Below are 20,371 nucleotides of genomic sequence, written 5' to 3'. Positions count from 1 at the left end.
CAGCTTGAGGGTGGTCCAACCCTGCTCTGACATTCGTGGACATATGTTGTGGTCTAGCCCAGCCAGGCAATGCACCCAGCCCCAGCTTTTGCATGTGCTGGTGGGTGGTGGGCCATGTTACTTCACCTAGCCCAGGTCTCCTACATTGGCAGGTGCCTTGACCTAACCTAAGTATATTCTCAGATTTATCCCTTCTAAACCACCCTGTCATAGCTCTCTTGCCTATTTGTGAGTGTGAGTGACCCTAGAAGTCACTCTGCCTGTCAAACATGTCCTTGATGGCCTAAAGTCCAACACGTCTGCAGTGTCTCTTCTTTGGGTAGTCTGTAGCCCCTCCTCCTGGGTGCTGGAGTGGCATGTTCAGGCCAGGTGTTCCATGCTTTCCCCACATATCTTTTTTTTGTTTCTTAAGAGCAGAATAGGCAACTATGCTGGCACACATGTATAGCTAACACAAATTTGGCATTAAGCAGGCCCCCAGCTAGGGGACAAGATTCTTGTATAATAATTTTAACGGTTGATTTTCTAACTGAATTTGGATGTTTTTGCCATAGGCTATAGGATGGAGCAGACACTTGTTAGTGGGGAACACGAGGAGGGCCCAGCCTGAATGTAGCTTCTCAGCTATGGGGCTATTTCTTTTTTTTTTTTTTCCTTTCTTCTTCTTCTTTTTTTAAAGATTTATTGTTATTGGAAAGGTGGATATACAGAGAGAAGGAGAGACAGAGAGGAAGATCTTCCGTCCGATGATTCACTCCCCAAGTGGCCATAACAGCTGGAGCTGAGCCAATCCAAAGCCAGGAGCTCCTCTGGGTCTCCCACACGGGTGCAGGGTCCCAAAGCTTTGAGCCGTCCTCGACTGCTTTCCCAGGCCATAAGCAGGGAGCTGGATGGGAAGTGAAGCTGCCGGGATTAGAACCAGTGCCATATGGGATCCCGGCCTTTGCAAGGTGAGGACTTTAACCACTACACTATCGTGCCAGGCCCATATGGAGCTATTTCTTTACTTAAATTGTAAAGTAACAATGTATTTTCTTTCGGGAAACTCAGTCATAAGTATTTTGTCTTTAAGGAAGATGCCTTTTTTTTTTTTTTCTTTTTTTTGCATTGGAAAGTCAAGGATTTAGAAGGGCCAGGTATGGTATGCTGTGGAATCCCAGTGTGGCACAGCCTCAGTTGCCAACCTATTCCATGAAGCTAATATCTGGCTTCTTTGGCTACTGTTTATAATACCAAAATTTAACATTCTTGTTGTCAGATCTACCTAATTTTGCATCAGAACTGAACTCTTCCTCAAACCCCCGTAGAGGGGAGAAGAATATGTGATGTGTGCGTTAGAGAAATGGATTGTATTGTCCAATGTTTTCAAGGTACCTCACATGTCTATTCAGCAGGTTGTGCTGTACTTTGCCATCCCACTTCATTGTCCCAACAACACAGTGATTTCACTGAGTTCTGTATCCTGCAGAGACTTAGCTTCTAAAACAGTTATAGTGGCAGATAGTCCTCCATAGGTTTGTTGGGAATTGTAGCTAGCTGTAAGAATTCTTTGTGGCAGCACCATTGGGATGATGCTCAACCTTGGTGGATATCCTTGGGCTGTGGCAGTGTCCCTACCCGCACGTGTCTTGGTTAGCGCCTAGATGACAACCCAAGCCTATGCTTCCCGTTTCCACCATCATCCAAATCTCCCTCCACCCTACATATACTGAGATAAAATGCCACACTAATGTTAATTACATTTATCCATTTATTAAAATACTTTAAGAAGCAAAACTCTATTAACGTTGAGGACTGGTGTTCCATTTTGCGGGGTACGAGGAATAGGCACACATCTTAGACCTTTTCTTTCTTTTTTTTTTTTTCCTGTTAACCCTTGATTACCCCACTTCCTCCTTTCACCAGCCCCTAGCCCTGCTGTTTCTTTGCAGTGGCCTCAGAGGAAACAAAAACCACAGAACACAAAACAACAAAGGATTACAGATTAGCCATCGAACGGCCAAATGCAATTATGGAAGCCACACAGCCAGTCAAGGTCCCTTAAGGATGAAATGGTGTGAACTGGCTTGGTTGCTTTGGTACTAGTTTCTGCCTCCTGTAAAATACATCATCTTTTTTTCTATTTATGTCCTCAGGGAAGATGATGGATTTTGATCACAAATCTTCCTTATGGTTATTCTCTATTCAATTGCCATTTTCTTCCTTCCTCTTCCCCTGCTCGGTTTGACACAGCACAGGGTCTTGTGGGCAAGGGGGCTAATTTCTTAGTAGCATTGACACCAGTGGACTTATTGCCACCTCAAATCTAGCTGGCTTTTTCCTTCTTCTTTCTGGGATTTGCCCACTCTCTTAATTCTTGGGAAACTCTTACCAAAATTGCAACCAAGCCATAGAGCTTTGGCTATGAATGGTTTATTTGAACACAGTTAAGATGGGTATTTGGTTTCGGTCCCACCACTATAGCAATTGCATCTCTGCAGGTAAGTTAGCATGGAGTCCTGCAAGGGACTTATGCTCACAGGGACTAAGGCAAGTGATTTCCTTAAAACAGGAATCACTTCTTGCTTTCTTTCTCAGTAATTATGAACAAGAACAGATGCTCAGGGGGCTGACTTCTTTCTCAGTATACAACTGGTAAGTAAGCCATTTTGAAGGTAACCGAGTGATTTAATAAGCTACACCTTCTTCCCCTGGGCCTGTCATCTGTCAATTCTGCTCCACGTTGGACTTGAACCCCAAATCTTATGGTTCCATTCACTATTGTTCCAATTCAGGGTGGGAAGATAGGGTAGGTGGAAGGGAATTCACATGGTACAACAGAGCAATAACAACATTACAACCTATGAAGATCTATAGAACTTCAGCAAAGCATGCACAAAACATGGTATCCTGTTACAGTTTACTACCATCAATGATAAAAATAATTACAAGACATAGCCCCACTTAGATAGTGCCAAGATAAGGCTATCTTTTTCCAGGACTTCCTTGTTTCTTTAAATTTTCTCATCTGGAAATTTTCCTTTTTTTGGAAAAGCTTTATTCTTCTGAGAAAAATGCAACTTGGTTCCCACCCTATGAGGCACAGGTGTTAATGTGTGTTGCCATGGAGGAGCCAAAAAGAGCTGTGATGGAGACCTTGCTGATAAGATCTAAATACTTCCTCTTGGAAAGAGAGAGAAAGCCAAAGACACAGCAACAGCACACTCCCTACTCAGACACAATAAGTTAACAGGTTCTGGAGCTTAAACACTTTGCAAATGCCTTCTGTCATCTTTCTCCACTGTTTTCTCTATAGTGCTAAGACTTTTTTGCTTATTTGGCAGAACTATCAGACACTGGGGGACTATCCCCTTGTAAGTAAGTTTTCTCCTCACCCCTGCAGAGGTGGAACACAGGAGGCTGGTTTAAGTGGATTAGGCTGGTGTAGTTCCAGAGTTAAGAACCACTGCTTGGTGTCTGGATTGTGCACCTTGATGAAGCAGCCATTGAACTGAGTCAGGAAATTGAGCACACTGAGTTCAAAAGTGGGGGAGAGGTTAGGTTTTTGGCTTTCTCTTAATAAAAGTGTGTGTGGGGGGGGGGCGGAGGTTACCCAAAAGTGTATATTGAATGTAGCGTAGGGATGCAAGGCAGACTAGAAAGAAACTCTCTAGGCATAGGTGTTTGATTAGATTTGCCTGACTGGGAGTAGGCATTAAAAACGCAAATTAAAATTTGGAGCAGTTTAGACCTGTTTCTATTTATGAAGAATCTGAAAACAAAACAAAATAGTAGGGAAGGGGGCACTTTTAGTCTTGATTTCTCCAGATTCATGTTCTCTTTTGATCATACAGAATGCCCCTCTACACTGAAGGGAAAAGTCAAGACAGGGCATCTGAAGGTGATTGGGGGACTGTCCTAACAGCCTGTCACGAAAATGCAGGCCAAGATAGAACTTGTGGGGAATGGCCTAGGCTGTGACTTGATTGTTAGGCAGTCTGTAGCTAATTCATAGAGTTCAAAAGTTGGTTGCTCCATAATGTTATCTTTATTAGGGAAAGGGATAGCACAGGTCAGGGTAGTTGCTGATGCTGAATCCTGGACAAACTGAAGGAAAAAGGCAGGGGCCAGCTTAGCCCCTTCTCAGGGGTGTTGGCATTTTTGTTCCCAATTCTGTGCCTGGCTCAGAATTTTAAGGGGGGTCCAGAATAGACTGGGCTAAAGATAGAGCTCAGCCACTTCTGAGATGCTAAAAATGCACCAAAAGATTAAAAGTTCCGCCAAGAACTAGGGCAGTTGACAGAGGTGTATGTGTGTGTGTGTGTGTAGAGTAGTGGGGGTTGGGAGGGCACTCCTGGGTTAGCATAATAAATTACAGGGTCACTTAGAGGTTGAGTTGTATTTTCAGTTCTTAAAAATATCTCTCTATATTTACATCTTTATGTCTCTATACATAATCTGTACTGCAGCACAGCGGCAAAACATTGACTTAAAAACCCAGCAAGAATGCAGGCAAACACTCCATGAAGTCATGCAGGCTAGGATTAAGGCAGTAGGAGGGGGCTTGAATGGTTGCTATGAGGGTTGAGCTCCAACCAATGGACCCACCCAGCCACCAGAGCACCACCTGGACATGTACAAAAATGTTGCACTCACACATGGAAAAACAGAAAGGGTTTGCAGAGAGGGAGGGTTACCACATCTACATGCAAGGATTTCAAATGGTCACTGTAACAGGCAAGCAGCAAGCCCTCAGCTCCCAGGATCTAGTACTCAACTTACTGAGCCAGCTAGCAGAGATCTCCTGAAGCAGTGAATTGCAATTGGCAGGGATCGCGGGGGAAGCACAGCCAAGCCTGGCTGTCCTTCCCCGTTTCTTTCTCTCCTTGGGCATCTTTCTTGCATTCATTCATTTCACAACATCAACAGTTGTCCTGTAAGTCAGAGAAAACCATTCCCAAATTCCCTGAAGAGGTGGATTCTGTTGACTTCCTTGTAGATCCCAGGCCATTCATAAAGTACTTATCTTAATAAACACTACAGTTGCTCATTATGTTACAAAGAGAAGGAGAACTGAATAAGACAACTCAAAACAAGAATCTTTGGCCAATGAGGACATGTAAACCTCTAAGGAGACCTGATTAAGTCCAGGAAAAATGTGTTGGTGTAATTGGAGGGTCTTCCTTGGTGGTGCTCATGTTTGTTGTGAAACAATGCAGTGGAGGCTGTCTTGAGGTTTCAAGAGTTTTAGAGTAGAATTTTTATGTGAGTTCTCCCTCCAGTTTTCAAGGGCTAGAATTGAGAGGTTGATGGTGCTGGAGGATCATCATCAGGTGCCTGATCTTGACGACTTCTACGATGCCACAAACTCCCTTCAGAGGAAAAGAAACAAATATAGAGATAATTGGGTTAATAATAAGGTTGGGATGTTGCTAGATGGCTGAATATGTGAACTCTAAAGATAGCAAAGGCTCTGTTAGAGAAGACTGGCTGGTTCCCATTATACCAACAATCTCCAAATCTCCCAGTTGGCAGACTATCAGGGACTCCAACCAGATAGCACGTAAATGAGAAAGTATGTCTCTTGGTTCAAGAGATTCTCTCTTGACATCTATGCAAACTCTTAGTTCTTAAAAAAATAAAAACTCCTGCTACCCTCCATCCCTCTTTTCCCATGTCCCATTTTGCTTTCTCTCTCAAGCTTTGAGGTTGTCTTGACCCCAAATTTAGGATGGACTATGGACATCATAATTGGTACTAGAGATGACTCCATGAGAATCTTCTTTTGAGACAAACTGACATATAAAAATAATGCTTAGGAGCAATTCTGAAAAAGAAGGAATGGGACCCAAATTTAAACAACATAGAGACATTTTACATTTCCAGGGACATAACACATGGGGAAACGTGTTTAGATAGGCTATGGACCTTCTCCTTGACTTGCAGGAATGAGCTAGGCAGTGTTTGTGTTTTCAGGTGTATATATCATTAGGATCACATAGGAACATTCATTTTTAGGTCCCTCCCTCACAACCTAGTGTTCATATCACTTTCTAACTTATTTATTTATTTATTTAGATTGCTTGGCATTAGCAAGTAGTTAGTTGGCTTTCACTTCCATGACCTTCATGCCCACAAGCATTTTTTACTGGGAGCTGAATGTCCTTGAAAGGTACCTAGGCTGTTAAGGAAGTCTTCATGATTACTTTGGACATGGGGGAAACTCACCAAAAAATCCCTGGATTCCTCGGCCTGACTTAGGCTTGTCATCCTCTTCTACCTTCTTCTTCCCAAATTTTGGGAACTTAATTTTCAGCTTCAGACTTCTACTGTCAGTATCTGAAGTTTTGTCCTGGGAAATCAGAGCAAGAGGAAGGTCATAATGCTAGTTACCTAACGTTCATAAACACCTTCTAGACGCCTGGCAAGTTCATGGACAAGGGAAGGGGCTGCAGAAAGCAGGCAAACCTCTCCATCCAGTTATGAGAAATACCTCTACTCACTGGTCACATGTTCATGGAAAGCTGGGAGGGCTAGAGGCCCTCACAATAGATGTTCTCACAGAAGCTTCAAAACAACCTTGTGAAATTGACTATTAACAATCACATTTTAAAAAAAAGATGGAGGGATAGACATCAGAATATAAGGGGTTAAACTGCTGATTAGGACACCTGCACCATACCAGAGTAGCTGGGATTAAACCCCACATCTGCTTTCTTTTTGTTAAGATTTTATTCAGTTGAAGGAAAGAGTTAACAAAAAACATGGAGACACATACACAGATTTCTATTCATTGTTTCATTCGCCAAATGGATACAATAGTCAGGGCTAGACCAGACTGAAGCCAGGAGCCTAGAATTCCATCCAGGTTTTCCATATGAGTGGCAAGAAACCAAGTGTTTGCGCCATCTTTTGCTTCATTCCCAGGTGCTTTAGCAGGGACCCAGATTGGAAGCAGAGCAACCAGAGCTTGAACCATATGGGTGGGATACCTGTAGCAGGTTAGCCTACTGTGCCACAATGACACCCCACCCCATCTCCACTTTCAATCTAGTTTCCTGCTAGTGTGCCTGAAAGGCAGAAGTACTTGGGTTTCTGCCAGCCATGTGAGAGATCTAGATGGAGTTCTTGGCTTTAGCCTAGTCTGCCCTAGGTGTGACAGGCATTTGGTGATTGAACTAGCAGACATCAGGGAAGCATTGCTCTTCCCTTTTGTTTCCCATTTCCCGGGGTTTGGTACCTCTGGAGCAAGAATTGGACCCATCCAGTCAATCTCAGAAAGCTTTACAAATTGTTCATTCATGGCATCCAGGGCGGTTTGCAGTGTGGCTTCACCTTCAGCATCTCTCAGCTGGTACAAGCAGAAAAACAGTGAGTGTTCATGCTTATTAATGCTTGGTATCTTGCTTTCACAGATTATTTTCCTCCCCCACACCATTAGGCCCTGTGGTGGCAAGAGACCTTAGGGTGCCTGCTTGTATCCCTGCCGGCTTGTAGGCAGCTCTCTTCCTTCTCAATAGGCAGATTCAGAGAATGAACAGATGGTGGATCTCGCCATGGGCCTGGCTATACTTACAGGCAAATGGAGGGGTCTTTTGACTAGTATCAGTTAACACTGAATTTATCCCTATAGTTTAGGGTCTAGCACAAGGGTGGTACTCTTCAATTTCAAGTCCCTGGAGATATCACACTAATTGTGCCAGGTAGCAAGCACATGTAATTTCATTCCATCTTCCCAATAATTTTGCAATACCTTCCAATACATAGTGTTCTCATTTCATAGGTCAGAAAACAGACTTGAGAAGTTCAGTGCTCAAGACCACATAGCTAGACAGAACTTGGATCTGTTTACCTCTAGGTTTACTCTTAACACATTGTTCCAGAAAGGACATGTGGAGTGATTAAATGCTGATAGAATCTTTATTACAACATTATTTTAATTTAAAAGCTGTTTTATGAAGCAAGGAGAGACGGCTAGAGAGAGAGAATGGCTCAAATCTTCACTTCCTAGCAAAGAGGCTCAGGTGAAGTTTTAGCCCCTTGCAATTCAGTCTTAGTAACAAAGAAACAAATTCCAGATGGCTTGTCCCACATGTTTGGGGAGCAAAGCTAAAGTGCTCCCTAGTAGCCCTGCACATGCATGATTAATCCTTTACATTTATGGGAAACTTATAACGGATTTTTTCTGAGACTGTATTCAACTCAGAAAAACCAAGTTCTAGTCAAGCAACACTATGAGATAGGTAGGAAGCTGGGAGAACAAATTCACATTGACGTCATGAACTCGTCCATACTTGCAGTTGGTGTAAGCTGGCCTGCCTTCTCCCCACCATTAGTTCCAGCTTCAATATGATACTTGGGTGGCTTTTGCTGTGCCTGGACCACCTTCTGTTCCAGACATATTTTTAGAGCCTTACCAGCTGTCACAAATGAGTAGCTATGATTGTGGGGATGGATGGGAAGTTATGGCAAGTTGGGACGGGAGATGATGAAGAAGTAGATCAATGCTGACAGATAAGCTGCTTTGCTTTATGGTAAGTGACGGGACAATGTAGATTGGCCCAGAAGCATAGACACATGTGTGCCAAACAAGGGAAGTGGGAGTTATTGAGTGATATTCACCTCAATGTAAATCTACATCCCATTGCTGACATTGAGCTTGCTAAAATCCTCCCTCTTCTAAGGGATAAATAAAAGAAAGAACTCTTATCTCTATCCTATTTCTACAATAGCTTTATGCAGATCCATGGACATTTTTATTTTGCTACTGCCTGCCTCCTGGTCTCATGTGGGTGTGTGCAAGTGTGTGCACGGGGTTGGGGAGGGTTCCTCATCAAGTCTCATGGAAAAGGAGCTTACTCAAGTGGAGCATATACTTAAGTTTATTGGTTGGCACAGACATATTTGCAGCTTATAAACCTTAAGACAGACTGAGTGGTAACAAGAGGCCAAATTCTCATATTTACTGCTGTCCAAACTGGCAAGAACATTGAGTTCTGCCTATATATAGAAGGTTCTTGTGGCGTTGTTGTCTTAGGTCAAAAGACTCTAGCTTGGGGTTCAGACGCTGGGACAACCTGGCCTGATTGCCTGAGCTAATCTGCCTCTTGTGCAATGTGCCAATTAGATGAGCAAATGAAAAGGGGAAGTGACTATACTTCTTTCAATATCAACTCAGACAGAAGCCCCTCTTCAAATAAACTTTAAATGAAAGTCAGACCACAGTGTCTGCTTTGAGGTCTGAGCAGTCAACCCCAAAGTGGAATGGTCATCATCAATTGTTTCATCAGAGCTTACTTAGCAACCATGCCCATGGGCTTTACATTGTGTCAGACTTGTTACTCATAGCCCAATAAATGGAGCCTCAGTCCATTCTTTCTAGCAATAATAAAAGTTACCATCTACCAGGCTGTTTTACTACGTGCCAGGTAGCATTAGATATTTAATGTATAATAGTTCATTTAAAAATTTTACAATAGTCTGGAGAGGTGAGGATTGAAATTCCCATTGCTTTGGATATGGAAATCAAGACCCAACTAGGTGAAGTTACTTCATACACCCAGTGCTAGGGGTTCTTTATTCCCAGCACATCATTTAGCAGCAGGGCTATTGCAACATAATTAATAAATAATTAAACTGAGGTCGTGCTAAATAGGGTAGACCTTAATTCAATATGAGTGTTGTCTTGAAACAAGGTGGTAGTGTGAAGATAGGGATATGCAGGGAATGCTATGGAGATGGAGGCAGACAGGAGCGACATATACAAACCAAGGAGCACCCAAGAGGATTAGCAAACTACCAGAAGCCAAAAAGGAGCAAGAATTGATTCCTCTATGTGTTTCTCAGGGAAACCTTGTCTACACCTCATTTTGGACTTTTAGCATTCAGAACTGTTGTGTGAAGTCCCCCAGTACTTGGCTCTTCATTATAGCAGCCTTAGGACACAAATCCAACTAAAGAGTGATAGATATGAGACTTGGACCCCAAGTTCCCCCATTTCCCATTGTTTCCTAGTGCCTTCCCACATAGTGAAAGAAACTTAAAAAAATACGAGCAGCTCAAAAGAGCTCATCCCTTTCTGCTGCAGTTGTACTGGGCGTCATAAAGACACTGTGCTATTGATTGGTGTGGTCTGGACCCAGGAGACATTGTACAAAGGAGAAGGAGACATTTCTTTCAAGGGTATGGTCATCTCTGAATTAAAAGAACCTATGAAGTGAGACAATTAGTGACAATTTAGAGTGACACAACAGAGACCGCAAGGTAAATACTTGATCAAAAAGCGCTCTCATGTCTCTAGTGCCCTGAAACCACGCACAGACCGTCACCAACTTCAGATAGGATACTCTGCCCTTCCATGTTCCCACCCCTTGAACTCACCAAGTTTTCATCCAGGAAAGCTTTGGTGTCATCACAGAGCCCTTTAAGACTAAATGTAACATCTACTGCATCATTTCTGCTTAGAGTCTGAGAGAAGAGAGGGAAAGAAGGGTAGGGACGGGAAAGGACAAAGACAGAAGAATTGCTGATTAGTAAGCATCCAGCTGCCTTCTCCGTGGGAAAGTGGGAGAAGCACAATAGGGCACAATTGTAAGCGAAAAGTAATATTCAATATATAGGACAACTAGTACAGCATGGGCTCCAACCTGGCAAAACTGATGCCAGCTGTCAATTACTGGTACAGGTGCACTGATGTGTCCCATGAAGTGGCATGGCACAATTTGATTTTTGGCATCACTCATTGGATGCAGTGGATATAATAAAATAGGAAATATACAGACCAGAGAGTACCTTGAGGCCACTCATTGCCCCTTGGCTAAAACCACCTATATTGTGGCAGTTGGAGTTGGACCCAGCCACCTCTCTTCTCAAAACTCCAGTCCCTGAGCTCCAGATCTCCTTAAACTAAGATCTGGCCTGAAATAATTCATTCACATCTTAGTAGGCCATGACTCTAGTGTATCTTTAAGCCTAGTACTGAAGTTACTTTTTAAAAGAACCATTTAAATCTTGCAATGGGCAAAAGTGCGGGATTGCACATTTAACATTAAGTGTCCTCATTGAGCTCTTGTCCTCAAGAAGGAAACCAAGGCCCCTTGGAACTTGGGTTTTGATGGTAGGTATATACTTGGGATGAAGAAGGGCTACGTTAAGACCAAGCTATCTAGATGTAGGTCACTTCTGCCCTGAGCCTAGGATATCTGTTGGGGAGAAAGGATAGATTTCAGGATGATGAAATCTACTGTGGGAGTCCCCCAGGAGCCACCATGGATCTGTTTTGAGTCAAGGAATGACTACCTTCCATTTTGCTGTCATTTTTTTTCTGCTGTATCATTTGCCTAGATTCTCCATCCAGCCTCTGGCTCCCCTTTCTTCCATTTCATCCTCCTTCCCTATGTGTGTTAACTCCTTTTCCCCAGACCCTCTTGCCCACTGCTCCTTACCTCAATGGGAGTGCATAAAGCCACATTTGCCTCATCGTTGCTGTCTTGACCATGACATACATCTTTCAAGATGTTAGCACTGGCATTCACAGAATCCATGAGCACAGACACATGCTGGTGGACTTTGATCAGGTTATTAAGTCTGTAATAAAACAAGGACAGACAGGTGAGTTAGGAGCTCTGAAGGATTTCCAGCTTGGGGTTCTGGAGAGGGTTGGGATAAGAGGAGAAAGGGAAGCCCTGGATACCTAACTTGAACTCTTTATTTCCTCCTGTCATTCCCTTTTTCTAGGTAACCATTGATATTGGAAACTGTTTCTAGGAATAAAGTTGTAGTGCAGCATGTTAACCTGATGACGGAAACATTGGTATCCCGTACTAGAGCACTGGTTCAAGTCCTGCCTGCTCCACTTCCAACCCAGCTATTTGCTTATGCACTAGGGAAAGCAACAGACGATGGTCCAAGTGCTTGGCAGGAGCCACTAACATTAGAGAACTCAAGGGAGTTCTAGGTTCCTGGCTTCAGCCTGGTTCTTCTCTCTCTCTCTCTCTCTCTCTCTCTCTCTCTCTCTCTCTCGTATCCTGTTATCCTAACTTTCAAATAAACTTTTTTTAAGAAACAGAAAATCTATATTCTTCTTTCAGTATTCACCTTTGGCCAGCTTTGTCTCATCCTATTTCAATTGCTGGGAACTTGGGTAGGGTGGAAGTTTGGAATAGAGGTGGATAGCACAAGTTCTGTTTTGGTCTAGGACAGCAAGAGGATATAGAAATTCACCTCTGGGACATATGGGAAGGGTACAAGCTGGCTGATTGCTGATCACAAGGAATATTTTCTGCCTAAATTGCTCAGGACCCAATCCTCAGAACTTTAAGCAAGAGTCCTTTCTGAGGCCAGGCCTCCTGGTAGCCACTAGACACACAAACTGCCTGCTTCTCCTTGACATTCCTGACATGTTCAGTCCTGTCTCTGGGCTACCCTGCTCACCTGCTGATGAGATTTTCTGCGAGCTGAGCCAAGTGCTGTATCTGGGCATGCTCCTCATCAGAGAGGATATCTTGCGATTCCTCTGAGTCCATCTGGGGTTGCAGGGCAGCTTGAATTTCAGTATGCTTGCATTCCCACATTTTCATTGAATTTTCAAAGTCCTGGAAATGAACACAATGGCAGATTCTAATGGTTGCCATGATTAGGAAGTCGTGTGACCCATTTTCTATGAGTCTGATAGTTGTAATTTGGGGAAAAGTGGCTATACTATGGGTAAAGTTCATCCTCTTATCCATTTATCCATACACCTCTGTATCCATCCATTACTTTAATCAATGTCTCTTTTGGTCTAGGCATTTCCAGTTTTGATGTCAATTTACCAGGTCTTGGGGCACCAGGCTTAAATCAGATAGCTTCCTCTCAGCCTAAAGCTCCTTTATGAGGGTACCATGAGCAATAACACAGTCTTTCCTGCTTCTTCTTTTGCTACACATTGTGTAGAGGCAATTTAATTTTGAGTCATTCTTCTGGCATTTGTTAGCCATGTGCTGATCTATTTAACCATTTTGGTCTTAATTCTTGTCATTTTAGTGCATTCACTTCATAGACATGTCGGTCAGAAGATCTACATGAGAGGATGCATGTAAAGTGCTGAGCATGAAGGAGCCACTTTGTAAAGTGGACTTCTCTCTTCACTTTGCTGCTGCTTCTGTGAACTGTTCACAAGTCAGAAGGGAAGACAGCTTGTATGCCCTGAGCATACAATCAATCTTCAGAATGCTTCCTTTCTAGTTCTAAGTTTGAGTGTGTGGCAGTTGTGAATGCTATATTTTAAGAAACCTTATGTAGGAGGGAGGAACTTTTTGTTTCTGTCAAGGGCCATTTGTGTATAACATCATTGGCAGGCTATAAAAAATGATCAGCTTAAAAATCAGGTTGCCATAGGTATACTGAAGTTTAAGTCCCACTTGTAATTGACTTGGAAGAGCCAGAGCAAATGATTTCCTGAGTCTTATGTGGCCTGGAAGACCAGATATTCCCCAGCCCAGCTTGGGGAAACTTAAGGCAATTTCAGTGCATAATTTGCTATTGAAGGAGAATTCTCCCATGACCACCTCAGGCCGTTAGTTTTCTGTGCAGCACACATGAGGCTGCCCAAAGCCATAAGCAGGAGTTACTTGTCTAACTCATTTGCAAGTGGCAGAGTATAACGGAATGTTCTAGGGACATTAATGGGTGTGGCATGGGTCCTAGGAGTGTGCATTTATAATTAGTACCCTGGATCACTCTCATGTTTTCATGCAAGAACCATGCAGACCTCTAAAGAATTCTGTTCAAACTGGAAGTATTCATACTTAAGTGAACAGTGTGGATGGGACCATGTAAGAGTCCAAGACAAACCTTTCCCTTCTTACCCGATCTCTCGTAAGCATTTGGGCAGCATTCTTGTATCTGATCTTGATTATGCCTGGTCTCTGAATCCAGGCTTCCCCATCCACCTGCACTGGGATACCTTCTTCACCATCAATGGTTATCATCACCTCATGGCACTGCAAGAGAAGAGGAGTAGAATGGGGTGCATTAAATCAGGTAATTATCAGAGATCAATCTTAAAATCTCATAGTTACAGCTTGAAAGTGTGTCTGAAGCAGCACCAGCAAGGGATGTTATTGGATTATCCCAAGGAGAAACAATTTTGTCTCCTCTTGCCTCCATCGTCTTTGTCTCCAGCCTCAGTCAGCACCTTGATGCCCACCAGATAACCTGACCCCTCCATCCTGGAACTCTCATCTCTTGCTAATTCCTGGGACTGCTCTACGTCTTGGCAGACAGCCAGAAGATTCAGTCCCTTCCTAGTGCCCATCTGGCCCCTGCCTACCTGGGCGATGCGATGATGATGCAGGTTGATGATTCGGGACATTGCCATCTGCACAGAACCAAAGATTGCCACTACTTCCAATTTCCCATCATCTATTGCAGGAGCCTCATATTCCTGAGGAGGAAAAGCTGTGTCACATTTTTCACCCTTGCGAAATCATATCTGGTCCCTAAAAAACTAGGTGTGATTTGAAATCTCCTGGTAAAAATTGGTCAAGGCCATGGAAGGATGAGAAGATGGATCCAGGAAACCAGTTTGGAAAAAGGGCACTGTGATCCCACTCATCATCCATTTTGAGATCACAATTGCTTCCTTCCCTTTCCAACCCAGCACCAGAAATCTCCAGGACCAGTCTTACTGGTTTCATGACCTTCTCAGATGATCTCACAAGAAAAAGATCATGGCCAGTTTTCCCAGGAATTTTACTGATGGATCTCCTTGGAGAAAAGAAAATGGCCTAGACAATCTTATAAGGATATGTCAGGCCTGAGAAGTGGAAAAAGCAAAGCCCAAGAAATAGCCAAGATCTTTAGTTGATTTGTGTTCTAAGGGATGGTAATCGCTTAAACAACTAATCAAGCAGGAGCCAGGATTGTAGTCTAGTGGCTTAAGCCACTATGCAATGCTGGCATCCCATACGGATGTTTGTTTAAATACTGGCTGCTCCACGTCCAATCCAGTTCCCTGCTAACAACCTGGGAAAACAGTGGAAGATGTATCAAATATTGGACCTCCTGTACCGAATGAGAGACTCAGAAAAAAACTCCTGGCTTTAGCCTGGCCCACCTCCTGTCATTGTGGCCATTTGGGAAGTGAATCAATGGGTGGAAGATTTTTCTCTGTTCCTGTTTCTCCCTCTTCTCTGTAACTCTGACTTTTACATAAATAAAATAGGTCTTAAAAGAATTAATCATACAATTTCTGGCTAATAAAACCACAGCCCCCAATCACTTCTTCTACTGTCTACTTTCTACTCTAATGAGTCCATCTCTCTTCTCTGAGCCATGGCTTTCTCTTCTCCCTTCCTTGTACCCTACTTACCGTGGTTGCTGTGTCACTTCCCCAGAAGTTGATCCCTCCGGCATAGCTGGTGATGTTGAGTACTACGATGCCTTGCAGGTTCGGCAGTGGGATAACTTTTCCATCACACTGAAAGAAAAGATTAGCTCTCAGTGCCTGGCTTTTCTGATACCAACCAAGAAGCGCATTTGTGAAGATGGGGAAGGGCTCTGTATTCTCTTCATTTTCTTTTTTTTAAAAAAAAAATATTTTAAATGTTTTACTCAAGAGCTATAGATATAAATCACCTAAATAAGTGAATATTTAATTTAATTAAACATGTGAAGATCAATTAACTAAATCAAATCTAATAATTCATTTAATTTTACACACACACATATACACACAGATTGATTTTCCATACACCAAGTCACTCCCCAAATGTCTGCAAAGAATGGGGTTGAGCCAGAGCCAGAGTTAGGAACTGTATTTGCTGGACTCATGAGCCAGATAGAATTGAATATCAAACTCTGGCTCTCTGACATGGGATATAGAGTCATTTTATTCATTAGATTAAATGCCTAGCACAATGCTATAATCTCTTTACCTATAACATGGAAATCCATCGTATCCATAAGATGGAAATATGTCTTTCTACCCTTCCTCTCATGACTCTGTGTGAGGGTCACAGAGTTCAAGCTGAGACAGAGGGAAACTTGATTCCCAGTGGCCTGAGGTGTTCTTTCTCCACCACTCAGAAGGACTATTGCACTTCCACTAACCTCCAGGTGCACTCGTTCTTCCAGATTCCTGTAAGAACGGTATAGAAGTTCCTTGCTCCCCAGAAGGCCATACCATATCTTGTTCTTCAGGCGGCTACTGCAGAGAGACAAAGATGGTGAATGATGTAAAGATACATGGATGTGGACAAACAGCAAAGACAACCTTACATAATTGTGCTTGCTGGGTTAAGTATAACTGCTATGCCGTTTACACACTTGCAGAAATGCTGGGCCCTTTTGATGTCTTAACATCCAGCCAATAAATAAAACTTCCCCTTCTCCTTGCTGTTGTATTGGTCCAGATTTGGAAGAACCTGGCTATATTGAGAAAGCAATGCTTAGAAAAAGCTGTCACACAACAGTTACCCTAGCAGGGCTACTTCAGGAGCACAAGAATTCAGGTACTTGGAGTCAATTTCATTTAAAACATGACTTTTAGACTTCAATTTCTTAGCAACAGTGACATTTCTGGCAAAGTAGAGGGCTGTTTCAGATATCAGACCTGTATATTTTTAAGGATTTGTTTTATTTATTTGAAAAACAGAGTGGGGGAAAAAGAAAGAGAGAGAGAGAGAGAGAGAGAGAGAGAGATCTTCCATCTGATGACTCACTCCCCAAATGGCTATAATGACTGGGGCTGGGCTATTCCAAAGCCAGGAGCCAAGAGCTTCATTCAGGTCTCCCAGGTAGGTGACAGAGACCCAAGGAACTAGACCATCCTCTGCTACTTTCCCCAGCCATTAGTAGGAAGATGAAACAGCCAGCCCATGTGAAAACTCCCGAAGATCGGAACTGAGGAAGTTCTTTTCTGCACGTCTTAGCACAGCATGCTGGCTAAACAGGGCATAAGCCCCAACATCACATTTGTATACCCTCTGGGAACTGGAAGCAGTAGTCTCTCCTGTGTCCTGCAGTAATTGAAAATATCTATCAAAGAAAACTGAGGACCTGACAGCCTTACACTTGAGTTCTATAGAACATTTAAAGAGGAAATAACCCCAGTACTTTTAAAACAATTACAAATGTTGATAAGAATGGAACTCTTCCAAACTCGTTTTCATTATTCTGATATCCAAACCAAAGACAACATGAAAACAAAATGACAGAGCAATATCCTTGATTAACATAGATGCAAAAATTCTCAGCAAAGCATTAGTATATACAATCCAATACTGCATTGAAAAGATAGCACATTATGAAGAGGTTTTAATTACAGAGATGCAAGAATGGTTCAACATGAGCACATCAATAGGTATAAATCACATCAACAGAATGAAATTAAAAAAAAACATTAGATCATATCAAGAGATGTAGCACTTATAAGATTCACCATCTCTTCAAGATAAAATCTCACAGCAAATCAAGTATATAAGGAACATACCTCAAAATTATAAAAGCTGTGTATGACTAATTCACAGCCACAAAAAATTAGGAAGAAAATGAAAGCAGCTCCCCTCAATTTTTTAACAAGGCAAGGATGTCCAATTTCACCATTCTTATTCACTATGATATTGAAAGTATTAGCAAGAGCAGTAAAGGGACCATAATGATGCTGCCTTTGGTTGGTATCTCACATGGGAGCAGGTTTTGTGTTCTGGCTGCTTCACTTCTGATTATACTCCCTGCTAATGGCCTGTGAAAAGCAGCAGAAGATGCCCAAGTGTTTGTTTGCCCCTGTACTCCTATGGGAGAATGAGACAGGCGCGTGACTTTGACCTGGTCCAGCCCTGGCTTTCATGGCCATCTAGAATGAACCAGCAGAAGGAAGTTCTCTTTCTCCCTGTCTCCCTGTAAATTCTGACTTTAAAAAAAGATTTATTATTTATTTTTACTTGAAAGGCATATTTACAGAGAGAAGGAGAGACAGAGAAAGATCTTCCATCCATTGATTCATTCCCCAAATGGCTGCAATGGCCAGAGCCAAAATGATCTGAAGCCAGGAGCCAGGAGCTTCTTCTGGGTCTCCCACGTGGGAGCAGGGTCCCAAGGCTTTGGGCCGTCCTCCACTGCTTTCCCAGGCAAGGAGCTGGATGGGAAGAGGAACAAGCAGAATACGAACTGGAGCCCATATGGGATTCTGGCAGTTGCAAGGCAAGGACTTTAGCCACTAGGTCCTGTAACTCTTTTAAATAAATAAACAAAAGCTTTTCAAAAACAAAAAGAGCAACTACAGCGCTGAAAGAAATAGAGAGCATCAAAATTTCGAAAGGAGAAAGTAAATATAACCGTGTTTGCAAATAAAAAGATTTGTTCACGGAAACACATAAACATCTCACCAAAACCTGTTAGAATTGATAACCCAATTCATTGAGGTAGTAAGATTAAAAATAAATTGAATAAAGCAATAAAAAATTTGTACACCAGTAATGGTGAAGTTCAAAGAGAAATTAAAAAAGATATCCCATTCATAGTAGCTACAAAATTTAAATACTTAGGAATAAATTTAACCAAAGAAGTAAAAGGACTCTATAATGAAAATCATAAAATGCTGATGAAATATTCAAGGATGTAAAAATGAAAATGTATTCTTTGCTTATATATGTGCACAACTGAAATATCTGTGCTACCTAATCTATATATCACTGTAATTTCTGACAAAATACCCATGACATTATTTAGAGAATTTTTAAAAATCCTACAATTTGTATGGAACCACAAAACACCTAGAATGGTCAAAGCAATCCTGAGGGGAACAAAAGGAAAGGAAAAAGTGAGAGAGAGAAGAAAGGAAGGAAAACAGGGCATGGCAAGAGAAGAAAGGAAAGGAAAGGAAGGGAAAGATGGAAAAGGAAGAGAGGAGAGATGTGAGGTGAAGTGAGATAAGGAGGGGAAAGAGGAAGAGAGAGGAGGGGAAGGCAGGGCAGGAAAGGGCAGCACAATATCTGATTTCCAAGCATACTAAAAAGCTGTTGTATATAAAACAGCATGATAGTGACACAAAAATTGACACAGAGTTCAATGAGACAGAATCCAGAATCCAGAATCCAGAAACGAATTTACAAGCATACAAACAGTTGCTTTTTTTACAAAGCTGATTGTCTATTCAACAAACAATGCTGACAAACTGCACATAAGAAACTTTCTATAAGAATGAAATTAGATCCCTGTCTATCACCTACACAATTCAAGATCGATCAAAGACTTAAATGAAAGACCTGAAACTATGGAATTCCTTGAAAAAAAAAGAGGAGGGGGGAAACACTTGAAGACATTTGTGTAAGCAATAGTTTTTTAATAACACACCAACAGCACAGGTAACAAAACAAAACAAAATAAATGGGATTGAACTAATTTAAGAAGCTTCTGTTTTGCAAAGGAAACATGTAATATAGTGTAGAGGCATCTGCTAGAAGGGGGAAAATATTTACAAGATACTTTTATGATAAAGGATTAATATACAAATATATCAGAAGCCCAAAAACTCAACAACAACATTAAGAAAACAATCATTTTACTTAAGAAAAGGATAAAGGATTTGGACAGTTCTTAAAAGTGGAAGTGTAAATGACCAGCAAACATGAGGAAGAGATCAGTAGTACTAGTCACCAGGAAAATGCCAATCAAAACCCTAATGAAATATCATCTCAGTTTTGTCAGAATGGTTATTGTCAAGAAGAGAGAAAACAAGAATTGCTGGCAAAGATTCGGAGAAAAGTGAATTCTAATACACTATTCATGGGAAATTATAGTCACTGAACAAAAATATCAAGATTTCTTTAAAACTCAGCAATAGTATCATATGCTGCTATTGGCAATATATCCAAAAGACATGTACTCATTGTATCAAAGAGAAACTTAATCCATCATATCTATTTCAATACTGTTCACAACTGTCAAAATATGGAATCAACCAAGGCATCTATTATCAGCTAAATGGATCAAGAAAATTATATATACATATACATATACATATATATATATATACTATTTCACTCACTTGCAGCAAAATAGGTGTAACTGGAGGATGTTATGTAATGTGAAAGATGTTAGACACAGAAAGACACATATTACATGTTCACCTTCACACATGAGAGCTAAAAATAATATAAAAAAGCTCAATCTGAATTCAGAATGGTGATTTTGGAGATTAAAAGGGGTGAGAGGAACAGAGGAATTTTGAATAGTGGATATCAAAACACAGATCAAAGCTGCAAGTATTGCACATATAGTGGGGAGACAAATTTGGAGTAATTTGGTTTGTACTGTGTGGACAGAAGTGCCAAACCGCCAATCTTAATGTCAAAGAAAGGGAATGCTCAAAAGCATGTTTTGATCTTTATACATTGTATACCTGTGCTGA

The 20,371-nt window shown here is 41.8% G+C and overlaps 1 protein-coding gene across 1 annotated transcript in view; it reads right to left on the bottom strand.

Moving 5' to 3' along the window:
• Nucleotides 1-5,230: 5,230 nt before the first annotated feature.
• Nucleotides 5,231-20,371, bottom strand: part of DGKK (diacylglycerol kinase kappa) — a 98,052-nt gene continuing 82,911 nt past the window's right edge. The window contains exons 20-29 of the mRNA XM_041001563.1: nucleotides 16,072-16,168; nucleotides 15,332-15,439; nucleotides 14,291-14,404; nucleotides 13,827-13,961; nucleotides 12,412-12,572; nucleotides 11,424-11,565; nucleotides 10,360-10,446; nucleotides 7,220-7,330; nucleotides 6,208-6,331; nucleotides 5,231-5,351 (exon numbers count right to left, since the gene is read on the bottom strand). Of these exons, the coding sequence (XP_040857497.1) occupies nucleotides 5,272-5,351; nucleotides 6,208-6,331; nucleotides 7,220-7,330; nucleotides 10,360-10,446; nucleotides 11,424-11,565; nucleotides 12,412-12,572; nucleotides 13,827-13,961; nucleotides 14,291-14,404; nucleotides 15,332-15,439; nucleotides 16,072-16,168 (1,159 nt within the window). The 3' untranslated portion in view covers nucleotides 5,231-5,271. The remainder of the gene's footprint in view (nucleotides 5,352-6,207; nucleotides 6,332-7,219; nucleotides 7,331-10,359; nucleotides 10,447-11,423; nucleotides 11,566-12,411; nucleotides 12,573-13,826; nucleotides 13,962-14,290; nucleotides 14,405-15,331; nucleotides 15,440-16,071; nucleotides 16,169-20,371) is intronic.

This window comes from Ochotona curzoniae, unplaced genomic scaffold, assembly GCF_017591425.1.
Source record: "Ochotona curzoniae isolate NIBS_2020 unplaced genomic scaffold, NIBS_Ocur_1.0 contig_1274, whole genome shotgun sequence".
NCBI classification, from domain to species: domain Eukaryota; kingdom Metazoa; phylum Chordata; class Mammalia; order Lagomorpha; family Ochotonidae; genus Ochotona; species Ochotona curzoniae.
This window is presented reverse-complemented; position numbering and strand designations above follow the sequence as displayed.